The sequence below is a fragment of the Gracilinanus agilis genome, chromosome 2 (assembly GCF_016433145.1).
Source record: "Gracilinanus agilis isolate LMUSP501 chromosome 2, AgileGrace, whole genome shotgun sequence".
Taxonomy (NCBI): Eukaryota; Metazoa; Chordata; class Mammalia; order Didelphimorphia; family Didelphidae; genus Gracilinanus; species Gracilinanus agilis.
Genome location: NC_058131.1, coordinates 165,734,822 through 165,755,530, shown reverse-complemented (window position 1 = coordinate 165,755,530; position 20,709 = coordinate 165,734,822). Strand labels below are relative to the sequence as shown.

Genomic DNA, 20,709 nt, shown 5'->3' with positions numbered 1-20,709 from the left:
TTTTTATGCCCTAATACATGACTGTTTCTTCCCTTCCTTCCTTTCTTCCTCTCTTTCTCCCTCCCTCTCTCTCTCTACTCCCCTCTTTCTATCTTTTTTCTTTTGGAATTATGATTTCATTGATGTAGGGAACTCTTAGATGAGGAAATTCCAACCACAGATTCAAGCCAGAACATTCTCTGGGGTTTATAGTTTTGGAGGTCTGCCTAAAACACTGAGAGAATAAATGACTCACCCAACATTACACTGCCAGTATATGCTAGAGATATGACTTAAACTCAGGCCTTACTGGTTCCAAAGCTGGTTCTCTATTTACCTTACTACCCTGATTCTTTAAATAATTTATTTTTTTTTGTGAAGGTCTCTTGCACAGTTGAAAACTATGTACATTCCTTTTTACTTCCATTCAAAATTCTCCAAAGAGCTATCATATCTAGTTTTTGAAATCCTACTCAGGTTTTAAACTTCCTTATTATTATTTATCTTTTGGTTATATTTGTATAATTTTAAAGGGGTATACTGAAGTTCTCCTATTATACTTTTACTGTCTATTTTGTCCTGGAACTTGTTTAGTTTTAAACATTTAGCATAACGCCCATATAGGGCATATATTTTAAGCATTGAAATGAATTCACTGTCCATAGTATCTTTCAAGAAAATGCATTGTCCTATCTTGTTTTTCTCTTTTAATTAAGTATATTTTTACTGTTCCCTCTTTTAAAATCATGATTGTTCTAACACTTTATTTTAAATCTCTATAAATCTTTATTTCTGGTGTATTTCAAACTATATAACATTAGATTATTTTTTTCTAATTCAATCTAATATCCTTAGATGAGTTAGTTTCATTTCTACTCACAGGTATGGTTAATAGTGCATTTCCTTCCATCCTATTCTCTTAGTTTTTCCTCTTTGCTCAGTTCACCTTTTTATCATTGATGCTTATCCTTTCTTTTAAAACCCCTCTTCACAATCCTCCCTCTGAACTTACATATGTGTATGTTTTTGCTTATGACAAATTCCTTGAATCTACTCTTCCTCTTATCCTCCTTTTCCCTTTTATATACTTGAGTATATTTATTTATTTAAAACTTTACCTTCTGTCTTAGAATAGATACTAACCACCTGTTCTAAGACAGAAGAGTGGTTAGTACTAGGTAATGGGACTTGTCCAGGATCATACAACTAGGAAGTGTCTGAGGCCAGGTTTGAACCCAGGTCCTCCTGACTTGAGGACTGGTGCTTGTGCTCTATCCACTGAACCATCTAGCTGCCCCTTGAATATATTTCTATACAAAATCTTTCAGTGTATGTTCCTCTCTCCTTTGACCTTTTTTGTCCAGTTCAGATCAAACTGAGGTTCAAATGATGCTCATTTCCCTAACTTTTTCCTCTCTATATAGATTTCTGCATTCTAATTATGGGAGGTAAGTCCCCCCATCTTTTCTCCCTTTTTCCCTAGTGCATTCTTTTCCCTCTATCCCATATATTTCTTTTTCCAAGATCATCACAACTTACGAAAACCACTCTTGGGTCCTCTGAATTAATTTGACTCCCTCTATGACTACTTATTACATTAAGATTCTGAAGGAGTCTTTATCAGATATTTTCTTCCCCTAATAGAATATAAACAGTTCATCTGTATAGTTTCTTCCAATTGCTCCCTTGTACTTACCTTTTTACATATCTTGTGATTCTTGTGTTTATAGTTTAGTTTCCACTTATCTCTGGTCTTTTCATCAGGAATGCTTAAAAGTTCTCTATTTCATTGAAGGTCTATTTTTAATCATGTAGGACTATTTTAATTTTGTTGATTATGTTATTGTTGGCTGTAGGCCATTAGGGATATTGTATTCCATGTTCTCTCCTCTTATGAAGTAGTAGCTAATAAATCTTATGTGATTATGACTATGATTCCTCAGTACTTGAAAACTTTCTTTCTGCTACTTACAGGATATTCTTCTTTGACCTGGAAGTTCTGGACTTTGGCTATGATGCTCTGAAGAGTTTTCACTTTGTAGTTCTTGAAAGTTTTCACTTTGGAGTTTCTTTCAAGAGGTGAACGATATATTCTTTTCTATTTTCACTTTGCTCTCTTATTCTAACATATCTGGGCAGTTTTCGTTCATAATATTTGAACTATGATATTCAGGCTCCTTTTTTGTTCATGGATTTCAGGTACTCTTAAATTATCTGTCCTTGTATTAAATATAATTTTATTGCAAAAAAATTCTCTCTCCTTGTTCTATTTTCTAGGTCAGTTGTAAGACACCTTAATTTTATTCTATTTTTTCAGTCTTCTGACTTTATCTTACTATTTCTTTTTCTCTTCTACAGTCATTAACTTCTGTTTAGTACATTCTAATTTTCAAAGTGTCTGTTATTTGGATAAGGCCTTGTACCTCTTGTGCTAAACAACTAAATTTCTCCAATTCTCTCATAGATTTTATTTCTTTCCAAATTCTTTCTTCTAGTGTTTTCATTTATGTTTTAAATGCTTTTTAAAAAAAACCCTCTTTCTTCACGTTTTATGACTGAACTGTGTTTTCTTTGAGATCTTGCTTGTAGAAATGGGCATCCCTAACATATACCAGTGCTTTATCTTTTTTTTTTTCCTTACTTTTCCAGCTTTATTTCCCAGGCTAAACTCTACTCATTTCCAGTGACACTCTCATGACTTTGAATAATTCTGGCTTATTTTTTTCTGTAGTTCTGCTGCTGGAATCAGAGCAACTCTGTTTTAGCCAGTGTTTCACCCTGTCTTTGCTTGGTATCTGTCTCTAAGTTCTCCTCATCTTAGAGACAGAATTGAGGTCCTCTTCTGCTCCAGAGTACCCAGGACCTGGCTCTGAGATCCTAACTTCTCTGTTTGTTCCTGGGGTCTGGCTGTGATTTGAGGCCACTTCTGTTCCAGAGTTCTTGCCCTTGTCACTTACCTCTGGGTTGAACCTGGATTGGAAAGATGACTCTTCCTAAATTTTTGAGCACTATTCAATCTTGTACTTGTTGGAGATCTTTGTTCACATAGCCATTGGGAGACATAGGCAGCACTTCCCCCTCCTATTTCACTCAAAACTCTTTAACAATATGATTTTTAAGGTACTTATCAGGAAGTATCTGATCGCTTCTTCAATTTTCTCTATGAGATGCTGTGACCAAATTTCCTCAGAGAAAGTCAGAAGCATCCTTGAACAACACATATGCTGTCTACGGCCAGGTCCATACTCATAGCCTTCCAAATTTGATGTTAGCTACTATTACTACATCATTTAATGAACCATATCTAGATTAAAAGCAGAATAATCCAGGCTCTCCTAAATAATATAAAACAAAAGCCAACATTGATAAGAGTCCCTCAAAATTTGCAAAATATCGAATTGGAGGCTCACAACAACCTTGAGGTTGGCTAGTTATTATAATCATGATTTCCATTTTACAGATAAAGAAAATGAAGGTCAGAGCACTTCATTGGCTTTCCCAGGGTCACCTGGGATTCGAACCTGTAAGGACTCCTAGGTTACAGGTTACACCCTTTAGACAAACCAGCAAGGCTCCGCCTTCTCACGTGTTAGTAACAGGATCCCGCCCACGGCGGTTCTCGCGAGAGTAGGCACATCCAGGGATGGTCCTGCTTTTCTACCGTCCACTCCCTCACCTCTCCTAGCCCTTCGGCTACTCTGTGTGTAGCGGATTCTCCCCGCGCACGCGTACACGGTAAGCAATTTAGATCCTGGAACTTGACGGGAATAGTTCTGCGGCCACTCGGACACTTCAGTTCTCCCTCTCCCACACCACATCACGCCTCTTCACGACGGTATTCCCCTCAGCAGGTGCCAGAAAAGCCCAGCGTAAGCTCCCGAGAACGGAGCCCTCAGGGGTGGGGTTGGGAGAGCGGCTTGGGCGGGGCGGGGCGGAGCGAAACGAAACGTGACGGGACGGGACACACCGCGGCCTGCGTTGCGCAGGCGCTGCTTCGGGAGCGATTTTTAGCGCATGCGTACGCGGGTCGGTGTGGAGAAGACCTTCAGCTTTGCCCTGGTGAAGAGAGTGGCTCCTCAGTCCGAGGTGAGGAGGCCGCGGGCTCACGCGCAACGCAGGCCGGCCCGAGGCTAGCGGAACGGGGCTGGGAATTGGGGTGGAATACCACGATGGGTAAGGAGAAGGGACTACTTTGTAATTAGTTGAGAGCGGCGCCTTGGGGGTGGGGAAGAGCCGGAATGGGGAGTGGTACGAGTGAGGAGCGTGCGAGGGTAAGGGTTTTTGTGTCAAGGCCGAGGGGGCAGGGCGGGGCGGGGCGGGGCAGAGCGAACGAGCTGGCGAGCGGGCGAGTGGGGGGAGGGGAAGCATGGGGTAGCCCTCCCCTTCTCCTCCTCAGCCAGAATGTCTGGGGCGCCAATCTCGAGCCTCCGAACGTGCCCGGGAGAGAGCCAGGGGGCGGGGAGGTCCTGTCACCTGCTCCCGGAACTTGGCGGCCGGACCCCAGCTGGGGGGCCCGTGGGGGGAACCGTGGCCGCCCAACGCCGGCGCCCTTGGGTCCGCGCGTCTAGTGCCCGTGCTCGGTTAATAAATAGATAAAAAAGATGGTTATATTCGAGGGAAGTGGTACCTCTAGAATGCTAGGGCCATCTCAAAGATTAGATGTTTAAAGTACAAACTCCAGAGCTGTAACCGGGGCGGCCACTTGGAAGAGGTGGGAAGTCCTTTCCCTTCCATTTTAATTGCCGTGCGACCTTGGGCAAATCAGTTTAACCCTTTAGAGCCTCGTCCTCTTTTGTAAAATGATGATGATGAATCCTTGGATTATTTACCTCAGAGTTGACCTAAGATTTTAGTGAGCTGTTCTCAGAAGTTGAAGGAGTTTTTGTTCTTGCTAAGTTAATAAAATATTGTAGGGAGTGATTCGTTCTATATCGTTTTCTAATAAGCTGCACCTAGTGCATACAAAGCTCAATATCTGTATTTCATTTAGCTAACATACATAAAACGTGACTGATTATTACTTTAGCAAAATAAAGCTTCTTGCCATTTTAAAAAATGCCAATGATAATTTAACACCTGGAAAAATGACATAGCACTAAACAAAGGGAAAATAAGTAAAGAAACTAAATCATAAAATTTGTCCTAAGTATTTGGGAATTTTGATCTTTAGGAGTAAGTTGAAGTGTCTTCTAAAAATAAAAATATTATAAAGAAAGCCAGTAAGGGCTCTCTTGTTTTTCTTTTCTTTCTTTTTTTTTTTTTTTAAACCCTTACCTTCCTTCATAGAATCAATACTTTGTATTGGTTCCAAGGCAGAAGACTGGTAAAGGCTAGGCACTGTGACTTGCCCAGGATTACACAGCTGGGAAGTGTCTGAAGCCAGATTGAACCTAGGATTAACCATCTCTTGACCTGGCACTCAATCCCTTCTTCCCAAAATCTAGGCAGCTAGGTGTCATTGGGCCTGGAGACCTAAATTCAAATTCAGCCTAAGACACATGCGTTCCACACTTACATGTGACCCTGGGCAAATCATTTAATTCTGTTTGCCTACCTTTCCTCATCTGGAAAATTAGCTAGAGAAGGAAATGGCAAACCACTCCAGTATCTTTGCCAAGAAAACTCCAAATGGGGTGAGGCAAAGATGGACAAGACTGAAGACAACTAACTCAACAAGAAGTAAAGTCTTAATAAGAATCTTTTAGTAGCTTTAATAAGAATTGCATTTCTACTTAGCATACAGTGTTTTTTATTATATGCTTCCCCAAAAGATTATGGGCCTCTAGAAGATATTTTTCAGAAGTCATTTGAAAAGATTGTTTACAAGTATAAAAAGTGATAGAAACCTGGAGTTGGAGAGATGTGAAAAATATCTAGAATTTATTAATTTAAGTGTTGGATTTGTAAGATAAAATTGCCCTAGAAATAAATAAAAGGTAAAGTATGAAACTATTTCAGGACAAAATTGAAGCTAATATTATTCAGTGATGACGTTAGAGAGCATTACCTTTTTTTTTTTTTAACAAATTAACCCCTTTTCTTTTCAATTTTATCATTTTTGCAATATTAGAGAGGTTTAGCAGAGTGCTAAGTTTAAGAATGGGATTATCCACCAATATATTTTACCTTGAGTGTGCAAGTAGTCCACATACACATAATTGTGCCTTTAGGAGCACTGTTTCCTAGTAATAATTACATGTTTCATTAAGGGTTCAATTTGAAATAGTTCTGCACTTGATTGATTTAGACTTTAAACTTGAGTGTCAGAAACTTCAGACCCTACTGCAGGAATAGATTTCTTGTTATATAAAGAGGGCAAAGGAATATCAGTTTCACAGATGCAATGTCTTCTATGAGAACTTGGCAAAAAGATCATAATGAATGGCAAGTGATGAACATTTCACAGTAAAGGTGTAAGCTCAAGGCACTTTGGAAGAATTTAATCTGACTTTGCATCATTTTTTATTTTGGATCAGAAAGGGTTTTGGCCCTATAGATTACTATTTGTAGTCAAACACCTGGTTTCATCCTCCTTTTTAGAGAAAGCTTCAAGTGAATGATGTTCAATTATGGGTTAATTCATTTGTAGAAGAACTGAATTTGTGAGGTGATGACATGTTTGTTATCCCCATTTCAAGGTTTTATAAAAACAGTTTTCCTTGCTGTGCTTTTTATTTATTTTATTATGTTTTGTCTTTACATTAACCCAGTCATTTCCTGTTCCTTATGTCCCAAGGCTGAACTTTCCTTGTGACAATGAAAAACACTTAGGCAACAACATTCAATAAAGAAACTTTGTCTGACAATGTATACAGTATTCTCTTAGTAGTCCCCCACCTCTGCCATGGGGCGGAGACTTGTTCAGTATCTCTTTTCCAAGACCTTCATTGGTTTTGTCATTACTTGAGACTCAACTTCCTTGTGTTGATCTTTTTCATTTACTGTAGTCATTTTGTATATTTTCTTGGTTCTGCTTATTTTACTCTCCATATGGGATGCTTTTTCCCCTGAACTTTTATAACAGTCCTAAAAGAGGTTTTAATCTATAAGGGGTTTTGCAGGTTGTTTTAAAAGCATCAAGTATGATTGGTCTATATATCTGGTTGAATTAAAAGAAGTGAGTTCTTTTTAAATTCTATAACGACCACCTCTGAACTTCATATTCACAGAATGATCTATTATTTTTATTACTTTTTGCCTTTTATAATTGTGTCAGTTATTGAATAACAACGTTTGACTTAAATGCTGGAATGGTACCAAGTTTTTATTATAGTATTGTATTGCAGGTTTGGATGCAAAGTTTTTTTGTTCATTTCTGTTTTAGTCATTGAAATCTGAAATATATCTAAATAGTAGCCAAGCTTCAAATTTCTTAGAGTACTTTTTTTTTAATGCTAGATAGTTGTAATTGACTTTATTGCTTTCCTTTCCTTAATGAGATAGCATAACCCCTTCTATTGGACAAGTAATTGAAAAAAAGAACTATTCTAATTGTGAGTAAATACTAAATTAATCTATTTCTTTGTTGCTATTTTTTTTTTCAGAAGAAATGTGTACCACACCAACTTACTGTGACCTAGGAAAGGCTGCCAAGGATGTCTTCAACAAAGGATATGGTATTTATTCTGTGAATGTTAATTCCTTTATTTGTGAAATAATGCTAATTACATTTTAACTATTTTCATATTATTTAGTGAGATAACTAATAGATTGATATTAAAGTCTTGCTACCCATTAAGAGAAGTAATGTATTTTATTTTATCATTTATTTGTTTGTTTAAAAGCCCTTATCTTCCATCTTGGAATCAATACTGTGTATTGGTTTCAAGGCAGAAGAGTGGTAAGGGCTAGGCAATGGAAGTTAAGTGACTTGCCCAAGGTCACAAAGCTAGGAAGTGTCTGAGGACAGATTTGAACCCAAGACCTCCTGTCTCTGGGTCTGACTCTCAATTCACTGAGCCACCTAGCTGCCCCTAGAAGTAATCTATTTTAAGAAAGACTTTGTTTTGCTTTTATTATTTTATTCCTCTTTTTAGGCTATATTAATGAAGACTGACATGTAAATAATCATTATTAATAATCACATATCATAGTTACACATGATCACAGAATGTGACTTAGAATGCCCCTTAGAAGTCATGTGGTCCAAACCATATTCTCTCCCTCACCCTCAATCCAAATTAGACTATTCAACAAATGATCATCTAACCTTTGCTTGAAGACCTCCATTCAGAGGGAATCCACTAACTCTCCAGGCAACTCATTTCACTTTTGGACAGTTCTAATTGCTACTCAGTTTTTCCTGATATTGCATTTAAATTGCCTTTTTGCAGCTTACATTTACTTGTGGTTTTCACCTGCGGCCCAAAAAATCTAGTACCTCATCCACATGACAGTTCTTCACAAACTTTAAGAATAGCCATCAAAACCCTGCTCAGTGTTTTCTTCTTCAAGCCAGCTATCCCTAGTTCCTTCACCCTCTATCCTATTGAATGGATTTAAGGCCCATTACTTTCCTGGTTGCTCTCAAGCTTATCAAGTACCCTTCCTAAGAAGTGACACTCACAAAATCATTTATCTTAATAACTTATGTGGTCATTTCAGTGACTGAAAAATCTTTTAAAAATGAATTGTACTAGGGTTATTTTCCTTTGTTAAAATTATCATGACTTCAGTAAATGTTATGAAATTTAGCTATCATTTTTAGCTTGGATAGGTGCATATGTTAACTAAATTTTTTTCGACCATACTCAGTTCTCTCTTGTAATATAGCAGAAGTATTTCTCACTTTTATGAATCATTAGGCTTATTCTTTCTCCATGGCCTTGTAAAGCTGCCTTTGAGTTACCTTGCTATAATTAAAATTATTATGGAATAGCCATATTAGAGTGTACCAAATATAGCTTTTTTTCCCAAACCTTATTTTTAAAAACTCCAATTGTAACTTTCACTTTTTGAATATTATTATTTCTTTTATATTTCAGGGTTTGGTATGGTTAAAATAGATCTTAGAACCAAGTCTTGCAGTGGAGTGGTGAGTACCTGTAGTTTTAAATAAGTTGGCCTAAAGGAAAACTTAATGGCTTTATTTCATTTTTCATTTTTGCTGTAATTGTATACTTTCTTTTCTATGTTGATTCTTTTTTTTTTTTACAAAATTCTTTCATTGCAATTCCTTAGTCATGTAATTTTTAAATAATTTCCAGTGGTGAGTACCTCTTGTTTTGGATATTGTTCTCTTTGTTCTAAGTTATAGAACTTGGATTTCTCTTCAGAGAATGAGCTAGGATAGTTGCAATGTGTGTTGAGCATTTTGTCTTTTTTTTTCCTATGGCTTGACCTTTCCTTAATCATAATCTTAATTCACATGATCATCCCTGATCATTTAGTTTTTCACTTAGTAAGCCTTATTTTCTCTCCTGCACTTTATCTTTCATTTATAAGAAAAAAACCTGCTAACAAATATGTTTCGTCAAGCAAAACAAATTCCCATATTTGCTGCATCCAAAAATACATATCTCATTCTGCATCTTGACCCTCTTCTGGAATTATGGTTGGTTATTGCATTGATCAGAGATCACGGATCTTTCAAAATTGTTTGTCTTTACAAAGTTGTAATCTTATAAATTATTCTCCAGGTTCTGCTTATTTCACTTATCAGTTTCTGTGTGTCTTCTGAGGATTCTCTGAACTCCATATACCTTTCGTCATTCCTTACACCTCTGTAGCAGTTTGTTACATTCATAATTTATTCAGTCTTTCCCCAATTTATGGACATTCCCTTCATTTCTAGTTCTTTGCCACTACAAAAAAGAACTGCTCAGCATTTTTTAAACATATGGCTCCTTTTCCTTTGCTCTCATTGTGATATGAGCCTTGTAGAAGTATCACTAAGTCAAAGGGGCATAGTTCCAATGCCTTTACAAAATGATTATGCCAATTCATAGACCCACCTATAGTGCATTACTATAATATGCCTATTTTCCCATGGCCCCTCTAACATATGTCATTGTGTATATTTGTCAATATCGGTGTGAGGCAGAACTTGAGAGTTGCTTAGTTTTGCCTTTCTCTGTCATTAGTGAGCTTGAGCATATTTTTACATGTATATTTATAATACCAGTTAATAACTTGGATGTCATTCTTTGAGAAATACCTTTTCATGTCCTTTGACCAATTATCAATTGTAGAATGGTTCTTATTCTTTTATAAACTTGAATTAATTCTTTATAGGTATTTTGAAAATTAAATCTTTATCAGGGAAACTTTCTATAAAAATTTTTTTCCAAGTTAACTGTTTACCCTCTAAAGCTAACAGCCCTATTTAGACAATTAAGCATAGGGATAAGGAGAGCAAATTTTTTCCTTGAGTATATATCTTTTCTTCAAAAAAGAACTTTTTGAATCTGACAGAGGCAAAGACAGATGATATCAATCCCAGAGCCAAAGACATGAATATGTCTGCTTTTAATTTTACTGAAAACTTAGTACTCCATTAAAGGTTTGATATCCTTCACTTTTGTAGACTATTATCTCTGTAGCTTTTTGTAATTAGTTGGCAAAATATTAGAAATAAACTACAAATCTAAACTATCCAAGGACCTTAAGAGGTTGGGTTTTTTTTTTTTTTTTTTTTTTTTTGGAAATTATGAGCATAGAAAGGGCTTTGTGGGTTTACTTTCAAGGGCACCTTAGCCATTAATTTCATTCAAAAGAGTTTCAGTGTACTTTATCTTCATTGGCAACCTGTCTTACATGATCTGCATAAACCATTGTAGCCATCATTTTTGGTACTTTCTGTTGTGGTCAGAATAGAGTATTGGAGTTGAAAGATTTGCATTTTTCTAGTAAAAGCTTTGTCACTGATTATCTGATCTTGTATTAGGACTGCCATTCTGTCTTAGCATTCCCATCTTTTAAGTAAGGTTAAATGCCTGCTTCATAGGGACAGCATGTATTTATGAGCATTTTATAGATGTGACTCTTTAGAGGAAACCATCTGTTTAGAAAATATCATTCAGCTTCTGTATTTGGCTTTTTCTTTTTTTAAATTGTATGAGATTTTGTATTATATAATAATGATGTTTTAAATGTATATGGAGACTTATTAAAGTAGCTTTCATGTTCAGAAAAATCACAAAACTTTAATATTTTATCTTTTCATGCGGCTGTGGTTTGGGATTATTCATCCAGATGGTAAGAATAAAGAGTGTGCTTATGTGCTTGCTTTTTTATTCCTTATATATGTTTTTAGTCTAGTAATATGCTTTCTTCATCACAGCTATCAAAATTCCACATTAAAGTTGCATCCTTTTCATTTTCCAGGTATGGAAAATGATATTTTCATCATACCAATGCCCCATCTGTGTTGCAATAATTTGTGATTTTGTTGCTCATTAGCATGCAAATAAGAACTATGAAATGCCTAGCATACTTTTTAAACATGCTACTAATATTTTACCTGTATAAAACAATTATTAAGCCCTTATACAAAAACTTAAACATGTGTTTATAGGTCAACCTGCTTGATATATGAACCACAATCCTCTTAGATCTGTGATACTTCCAAATGAAAAATAACTAGAAGTAACAAGGAAATTTGAAATAAAGGAGCAGTTTATCTTGATGCATTATATCCGAAGTATCCTTGACAGTTTAATTATTTTTATATTTGTTATTGTAGTTGTCATCAAGATTTCAAATTTATAGAGCCACTAAAATCAAATATTTTCTGTGTCCAGTAGAAAAGTTGTAGTATCTTGTTAAAAAAAAGTCTTGTGCAATGTTGGAAAAAACCTTGCGCAATGTTGATTGGATTAAAGTGTGATAACTTTTTAATAAGGGTTTGACCTAAGTGTGCTTCATGCATTTCTCTGAAAGTGTTCTGCTCTGCATTGATATATATCATAACTGTCTTGTCATGTTTTTCTAGCATGTCAGACATAGCCTGCTTTTTTAGCATTAGATGTTTAACTAGGACAAATACTTTTCAGTGCAATTGATTTAAGGATATTAAAAGTATTGCAAATTATAATTTCTAAAAAATCATTAGAATGCTGATCATAAATAGCTAATTATTCTACCCTTTATTAATGGTAGTTTGGGAGGCAAGATAATGGAATTAGGTAATCATTTTCATTTAAGTTAATTAAGAATTGCTACAAATTTCAGAATGAAATAGTGAGCTAGTTAATAATGAGACCAAAAACTTGAAAATTTAAAAAAAATCTAATTTCTTACCTTAGCATTTTAAAACTAAGGGTTTGACCTAAATGTCAGAAATATAAATGTTTAATATGCATTAAATTTCTTCTTTGGGGAGTAACTTTTCATTCAGTGAATATCAAATAACAACTAAGCATAAATCTAATGTAGTGTGGCTAAGATATAGTTCCTTCACTTAGATAGTTTTATGTAGTACTGGTATGTAAGAGGCCAAAGAAGTTAATATTAGAGGATGATAGTGATTTAAAGATATCTAAAAATGATTTAAAATATTTAACATTTGTGAAAAAGATAAAGGAAATTTAAAGATTAAAATTGTTATAGAAATAGACTATTCATTCAAGATGTTGGGGCCATAAAAATAGTGAATTTTTATAGTTTCTGAGGTATGTAGTAGTAATGGTTTCTAAAATTAATTTGTTTAATTTGATATGCTAATTCTGAAATTGTTGCCTAATTTCTCATTTTCACTAGGAATTTTCCACATCTGGTCATTCATATACTGATACAGGGAAAGCTTCAGGTAACTTGGAAACAAAGTACAAGATCTGTGATTATGGGCTTACCTTCATTCAAAAATGGAACACAGACAATACCCTGGGGACAGAAATCAGCATGGAAAATAAAGTAAGTGGAAAGAATAGAATTTTATTTTTTTAAAGTTTAAGTATATCTTATAAATTGAGTATTGAACAAACCAGAAAATGTGTTGTTGATTGTATATTATAACTTGTCTAGTAGCTTTTTTCTTCACTGGCCATATAGTTTTAATCCTACTTTTTTTATATAAAAGTAGTAAGGATTGTATAGTGATGTGAAAAAAAACACTCAATAAGACCATTGGCATCAAACTCAAAATAGAAATGGGGCAGCATATTGACATAGAAAAGCACAAATTAACATTATGCGTTTTTATTACATTTTAATCTGATCAACTATATGCTTTGAAGTTTTGCCGATAGGAGTTTGACAACACTGCTATACAGTTAACTATCCTGTTGCATCTTCATCATGATATATGGTACTCATTCCATTCTAGATCTGGCCTACAAAGTCAGCCTTTAAGAAAAATTTTTTTTGGGTTATGTAATCCTTTCAGACAATTAGTTGTTAATTCAGTGCCAAATATATGTAGGGCACTATTTAACTATAAAAAGATATTTATAAAATTTGTAAATATTTCCTTATATTTGACTTAAGTATTAAAAGACGTTCAGATTATTTTTTTAAAACTAAAACTCTGGTCCTTTAAGAATTCTTGGGCCTCTGACTTAAAAAAAAATTGTCTTTTAGAGAAAATATTAATTTTATTTGTTGTATTGCCCTTTTTTTAGAAGGGTTGAAAAACTTTGTTGAAGCGGGGGAAATGATTTGATATATATTGTTACAATAGATTTTGTATTGTGAATTCTCTTCTCCTTAGACATAAAGTTAGAAGATGCTTGAAAATGGCTTCTTGAGTATAAAGTTTTGGTAATATTAAATGTTTTGATCTTTTTCAGTTGGCTGACGGTTTGAAGCTGACTCTTGACACCATATTTGTACCAAACACAGGGTAATTATATACTTATGATTTTCCAGAGTATCTGTTGTTGTCAAGAGGACATAAGAGAAAAGACATGTAACCTGAAAGAGACTCTAGGTGGAGGAGAAAGTGTGGAGATTATGATAAGAATAAAGACAAATTATAGGACTTAACGACTTGGAAGATGAAAATTCAAAATTTATTAAAATGCATAGTATAAGTAAAAATGTTTATGAAGCATGGTAGTTTTAATAGTACACAGCTATTTTTGCTAATGGTATTTTTGAAAATTAGATGAAGGCAATAGTATAATGAATAAAGAGCTGGCTTTGAAGTTAGGAAGACCCAAGTTCATGTGCTCCCCTTGACATCTAGCTATGTTGCCCTAGATAAGTTACTTAAATTTTCAACGTCCTCAGGCAACACTAAAATTATTAATTGCAAAATAATTAATCGTCTGCACTAGAAGGGTATTTCCTCACTGAATTTTATAAGCCAACGAAATCACAAGTGTGGTCTCTCCTCAAAAAGTTACTGAAGACATGGAAAAGAAAAGTTCTTCCCACAGAAGACTTTGCCTCTGTTATATGGTTCGACATCAGTATTTGATATAGTTTTAGCAATGAAAACAACATTAAAGAAATGCATTACCATTTGTTGCATCCTAAGTAAGGACCACCGGGCTTTTCCATTTGATGCGTAGTTGAAATCTACATGTGTGTGCTATTAGGATGGAATGGAAGCTCCTCAACAGCAGGGTCTAGCTTTTCTTTTTTTATATATTGCATGTAGTAAACACTTAAGTGCTTTCATTTATTCATTATAGTAGGTTCTTCAATTGAAAAGTTGTTATTTATTAAGGAGATAGCATGATCTTAATGACCAAAGAACTAGACTCTTGGGAAACGAAAATTTGATTCCAATTTATGCTAGTAATTTGTTTTCTTATCTCAAAGAGAGCTTTTCTATGCCTATTTTCTCATCTATAATTTGGGAATACTATTGATCCCTACATACCTAACTGCAGTATTCTGAGAATGAATTGAAAAACTTTTTGACAGAAAGATGATAGACTTAAGATGCAGACATACATTTTCTGACATAGCCATTGTGGAAATATGTTTTGTATGGCTATGCATATTTGTTTCAAGAGTTCTGTTTTTCTTATTTTTTCATTTGGGGGTTGTAGTGATGGCAGAGGTTAGTGTTAGCATTGCAAAAAAAAGAGAAAGAAATGAAGGTTATTAAAAACTTTTTAAAAAATACACAAATGAGAAGGAAATCCAAGGAAATATACAAGATGGTTAGCTTTTAAAGTTACAAGTTGAATGTATCATATACTTAAAAGGAAAGCAAGTAGTACATAATAGATATTTGCAATTTCACATAAAAGCCACTTTATCTTCTAATTTGTATGTGGAAAGGGTTCTTCTATTTGATAAGGTTGTTTTTTTTTTTTTTTAATGAAAACCAATTGGATAGGAATAACAGATAAAAGTTCTTCCTTTTGTACTCTTCCATTTTATATTTATATATATAGATATATATTTTTACACACACACCCACACCCTACAAGATATAACCTGGCATTAGATGAAATTTCATAGAACCCTTGTTAGAGTTGGGACATGACTATGGGAATTAATTAAAATAACTTCATTATGGGTTAATAACTTTAAAATGCTTAAGAGTTATTACCTTTCTGGCATTTGGAAACATTTAAATCTGACATGAATCCTAAAATAATTGAAATAATATTGCTTTCTTCATTTTAGTCCATGCAATTGTGATTTATAAATTGATTTACCAAAATAATAGCTTCTCAGTTCCTAACTTCTATGCTCAGTTGTTGTGAAATTGATGATATAGATTCATCATTTGGGTCTATACAAAATAGCCATTTAAAAATGTCACAAGTTCTTATTGCTAATAAATTTAAGATGTTTATAACAATTTTACTATATGTGGTGCATAACATTAAATAACAATTTCAGTTTGGGGTCTGATACTATAAAGATACATGTTTAGGATTACCAAATAAGCAAGATATTGCAGCTGGAAAGAATAAAATGAAATGTTTCTCTTTACAGCAAGAAGAGTGGTAAATTAAAGGCCTCCTATAGACGAGACTGTTTCAGTCTTGGTGGAAATGTTGACATTGATTTCTCTGGACCGACCATCTATGGCTGGGCTGTATTGGCTTATGAAGGATGGCTTGCTGGCTATCAGATGAGTTTTGATACAGCCAAATCCAAACTATCTCAGAATAATTTTGCCCTGGGTTATAAAGGTGCTGACTTCCAGCTGCATACACATGTGTGAGTATTAACAGTTCATCTTACTGTGAATTGCCAAAATGGAACACTTAAAATTGGCATGTTGGATGAAGGGTAGGCCATGTTAGGGAGTAGGCAATTTCAGTGCAGTGTACTATGAAATGAAATATAATGAAAAGCATAAGAGAGAAGCTTAAGTTTGGAGCCACAATGCAGAGAATCTTGAGTGGTTTTTTTTAATGTTGTGTTTTTGCCTTTCTTTTGATTTTAATATTTATTGGCAGTTGTCTGCTTCAGTCATCCTAATTAAATCATTCCACATTTGAGGGACCATGTAGACAATTTTAGTTCTATTAGTATTTGAATTAGATATGTTTTTATTGATTTTAGTGCACTGTTGGGGGTCATTTGTTTATATAAGAAGTAAAAAATGGGGTCCTAATTTGTAGTCTCAGCATTTATTTCCTAATCATGTAAGAAAATCTAAGAAAGACTGATTTTTTTAATTATCTTTTCTCTGGATTATAAAAACAGGAATGATGGCACTGAATTTGGAGGGTCAATCTACCAAAAAGTTAGTGAGAAGATTGAAACTTCAATAAATCTTGCTTGGACAGCTGGCAGTAACAACACCCGTTTTGGCATTGCTGCTAAGTACAAGCTGGATCACAAAACTTCTCTATCTGTAAGAATAGATGCCTGAGTGGCATTCCGTTCTTGAATTTTCACCCACAAGTTGCAACTGAATGATCCATGATTGATTTTGTTTGTTTTGTATGGAAGTCAAAAGACCTGGATATCAATTTCTGTTCTGCCACTGCTTAGCCTTCTGACCTTGGGCAGGTTGCTTTCCCTCTCTGGGCTTAGTTTACTACCTTGTAAAATAAAGGGTGAATTCCGATTCCTAAAGCTCTTTAATTCTAAAATTCTCTATATTAAGTGAGAGTGCATTGCAATATACTTTGTTGCTATTATTTTGTATCAAAATAGCTTTCAATGATAGTATTAGGCATAATTATTAATTACTTAAATTTTTAGCATTTTAAGGTTATTAAAGGATTTCACATATAATCATAGTAAAGAGCACTTAGTATTTGTAAAGCACTTTGCAATCTCATTTTGTCCTTGCAACAACCCTGGGAAACATGCAATTTTTTTTAATCCCCATTTTACTTATTTCTTTTTTCTTTCTTTTTAGTTTTTTACCCCCATTTTAAAAACAGGTCACATAGCTAGTAAATGCCTCAGTTCACATTTGAACTTGAGTCTTCCTCACTAGGTTCAACACTCCATCCACTATATCACTTAGCTGACTATTTTCTCATTTTATACATTATTATCTTATGTCAGGGCATGACCTATCTTTCTCATTTTTAAGATGAAGAAACTGAGGCTCAGGCAGATATAAGTCATTTGCTTTAAGTACCAGTTGGCGGACCAAATATTTTACAGCATACCATTTATACTAAGTACAGTGAAACATCGTAAAAACTTCACTAGTTCATATATTAAATTGATATAATCTGGACTGTTTATGTGGAATCTTAGAAAAATATTTTTAAAGCACTTTACCACCTCTCTTTCATTCATTAAAGCAGTGCTTTTGGTCAGTATTTAGTTTGGGGCACTATCTACACATATGTGTGTGAGTAAAACTGCTGTTTTGTAAAAAAAAAAAAAATAGTTCATATTTGAGACTTCTATTTATTTCAACAAGGAGGCAGCATGGCATAGTGATAGAAATCCACTCAGAATCAGGAAGAATTGGGTTCAAGTCTGATATAGTGCCTGTATGACCCTTGGCCAAATTATTTAACTTTTCATTGCCACAGGCAATTGTAAGATGACTATAAATTGAACAGTGGTACAGGTCTGCATTGGTATGAAATCCTAGCTTTGTCCAAAATTTCTTTTGATGTGATTTATCTGATTTGTGCTTGTCACTTGAGTAATTAGATAGCCAGGTTTTATAAATTATACCCTGGATAAAAAATTAATATTTTGGAAACTTCATTCTTCTAGGTCAGCAGTTCTTTAATTTTTGGGTCTAAGGACCTCTAATGAAAATTAAGAACCCTAAATTAGTTTTATCTAAACTAGTTTACATATATCTATATTTATTATCAATTAAATTAAGTGATAAAATTTATATTTATATGTTTAACATAATTTATTTTAAAAAACCTACATTTTCCAGACTAAAGAAAGTAGTGAAAAATATCATTGTTCTGTGTATTTCCCTAAATGTCTTTCATGTCTGGCTTAATAGGAAACTAGTTAGATTCTTATACCTGTTGTGATAAGTTATTTTAGTGGAAGTATTTGAAGAAAATCCAACATCACACAGATAAGTAGCTATAAAAGGGAGAAATATTTTTAATAGGAAAATAGTATGTTGGTATTACGAAAATGGTTTTGACCTCAAGGATCAATCCATAAGGGTCAATGAACTTCACTTTAAGAATTGCTTTTCTAGATTACTTGGTAACGTCTCAATAATTTGAATGTCTTGTTTCTATAGTACATTTTTACATATAGTCATTTGGTCTTCACAACAACCTTGGTAAAGTAGGCAGGATAGATAGAATTATTATTATTTTATAGAAAAGGAAATAGGTTTCAGAGAATCTAATTTTCTTTCCCAAGGTTATGTAGCTAATAAATGGCAGTCTGGACTTAAATCCAGCTCTTTTTTCTTGACTCATAGTCTAGTACCATTTCTTTAATATAGTTATGTTTCACTTAGATAAATTTACCAAACCAAGCCGAATATCTTGCATTTTAGGTGTTTGGTTTTTAATGAACATTGTAATGTTCTAACTAGCACCTTATTGTACTAATTAGAATTTTGACATTTTTTGTGATTGAGGAACTCAGAATATTATTCTCTATTTTTTTAAACCCATATCTTCTGCCTTAGAATGAATACTGTGTATTGATTTCAAGGCAGAAGAGTGGTAAGGGCTAAGCTTATGTGACTTGCCCAGGGTCATAAAACTGGGAAGTGTCTGAGACCAGATGTGAACCTAGGACTTCCTGTCTGTAGGCCTGGCTCTCAATCCACTGAGCCACCCAGCTGCTCCCTCTTTCTGTTTTTAATTATAAATTGAGATTTGATGATCAGGTTTAAAAATTTTGAATGTATAGAATATATAGGAAACCATAAATAGCAATAATCAAATCAACATATTTATTAAATTGCTACTATAAATTGTACTATTTTGTAATATATTGTACTATATTGTAATAAATATACAATTGCATAAATTGTATAAAAAGTCACATAAATTTAAGATCATGTCCAACTATAACCATAGGGAAAATATCTTTAATCATAAAAAGTTTAGATCTTGGAAGAGTTTTCTGGGCAACTCCGCAAGAATCAGTATTATAGTAGTATCCTAGGAATAATTTAAATGATGTCATGGAAATTCACTTTTTTTATCTCTTAAATTTTCAATATCAAAAGTTAATAGATTATATCCTAAGATGCTTCTGACATCTGGAGAGTAGAGGTAAAATTGCCAATTGTGATTATCTCCATGAAAAATAACTTTTTTGTGTCTCTTAATTTTAGGGTAAAGTGAATAATGCCAGCCTTATCGGACTTGGTTATACTCAGACACTCCGAGCCGGTAAGTAAAGGAGTTGTTATTAGAAGGAAGTAGGGTGAGAAGGGGAGTAAGAAACAAATCTTTATTGTAGGTTTGGAATAAATTAGTTTGCAATAGACCTTAAAACAAAAAGCAAGAATATTTTTATTATTAAAATGCTGGTTTTAATATTGTTGACATAAAAGCTTATAGTGTCCCATAAGTATTAACCAAAAAAATCCATAAATGTTTTCTAATAAGACCATTCATCAAGACTGTTGAAGGAAGTAAACAATCATAGGGAAAGTTTGAAATGTACTTGTCTAAAGTTTTGTTAGTAATGTATGATAATGGTTTTTTCCATCTTTACAGGTGTAAAATTAACGCTGTCAGCTTTAATTGATGGAAAAAACTTCAATGCAGGAGGTCATAAAGTTGGGTTAGGATTTGAATTGGAAGCTTAATATAGTTTTAAAGTAAAGTATCAGATCTATCCCTGGAAATGAAGAGAAATGAACCCACTCTGTTTTGGCCTTAATATTCTTCTGTGAAATTTCAACAATGTGAACTTTTTATTCTTCCAAAGAATTGTTGTAGCACCACCACGCTGAAGTCTAGAGGTTTTTGAGTCTATTATAAGAGAGAGATACTTGAAGGAATGCATGGAAGTTGTAATGTTTGTGCCACATTTCAGTTCATTCTTTCAGTGTTATTTAAATTTGTTCTTCAACGACAGTGTAGTGTCATGTTATAAAGGAAATGACCTGATCCTCCAGTTTGTACATCACGTTCTGCATGTCCTACACCACTTTTTCATGACCTTTTATCAAATTGGTCTCTGTGCTATAGTGAAAGCTTTGGTTTTGCATCAAAGTAAAATAAATTCATCACATTTGGAACATAATTGCTTGTATCTGTTGCTAATGGGGGTTTACTTGAATATGAGTCAAAATACTTTGGTATGAATGATAGCTGGGTGAGGTTTGTGTAAAGATTTAATATATCTAAGATACTGAAAAACAACCTAAAATTGTTAAGTTGTCATTGTTGGTCTTTTCCAACTACTTGCTTCACCTCCTTTATTGCTTAAATATTCATCCTGAGTGATCAG

The 20,709-nt window shown here is 34.1% G+C and overlaps 1 protein-coding gene across 4 annotated transcripts; it reads left to right on the top strand.

Moving 5' to 3' along the window:
* Positions 1 to 3,620: 3,620 nt before the first annotated feature.
* On the top strand, positions 3,621 to 20,502 carry VDAC3 (voltage dependent anion channel 3). 4 transcript variants are annotated; one of them, XM_044663545.1, is made up of 10 exons: positions 3,621 to 3,714; positions 7,524 to 7,595; positions 8,964 to 9,013; positions 11,173 to 11,175; positions 12,679 to 12,831; positions 13,707 to 13,759; positions 15,820 to 16,047; positions 16,540 to 16,690; positions 19,583 to 19,640; positions 19,971 to 20,502. In XM_044663545.1, exons 2-10 carry the CDS (start codon positions 7,529 to 7,531, stop codon positions 20,060 to 20,062), a joined length of 855 nt encoding a protein of 284 aa, XP_044519480.1. In that variant the 5' UTR covers positions 3,621 to 3,714; positions 7,524 to 7,528; the 3' UTR covers positions 20,063 to 20,502. The 4 variants fall into 4 exon arrangements, with proteins under 4 accessions (XP_044519480.1, XP_044519476.1, XP_044519478.1 ...); XM_044663541.1 differs by lacking the exon at positions 3,621 to 3,714 and adding an exon at positions 4,035 to 4,152; XM_044663544.1 differs by lacking the exon at positions 3,621 to 3,714 and adding an exon at positions 4,041 to 4,065.
* The last annotated feature ends 207 nt before the right edge of the window (positions 20,503 to 20,709 follow it).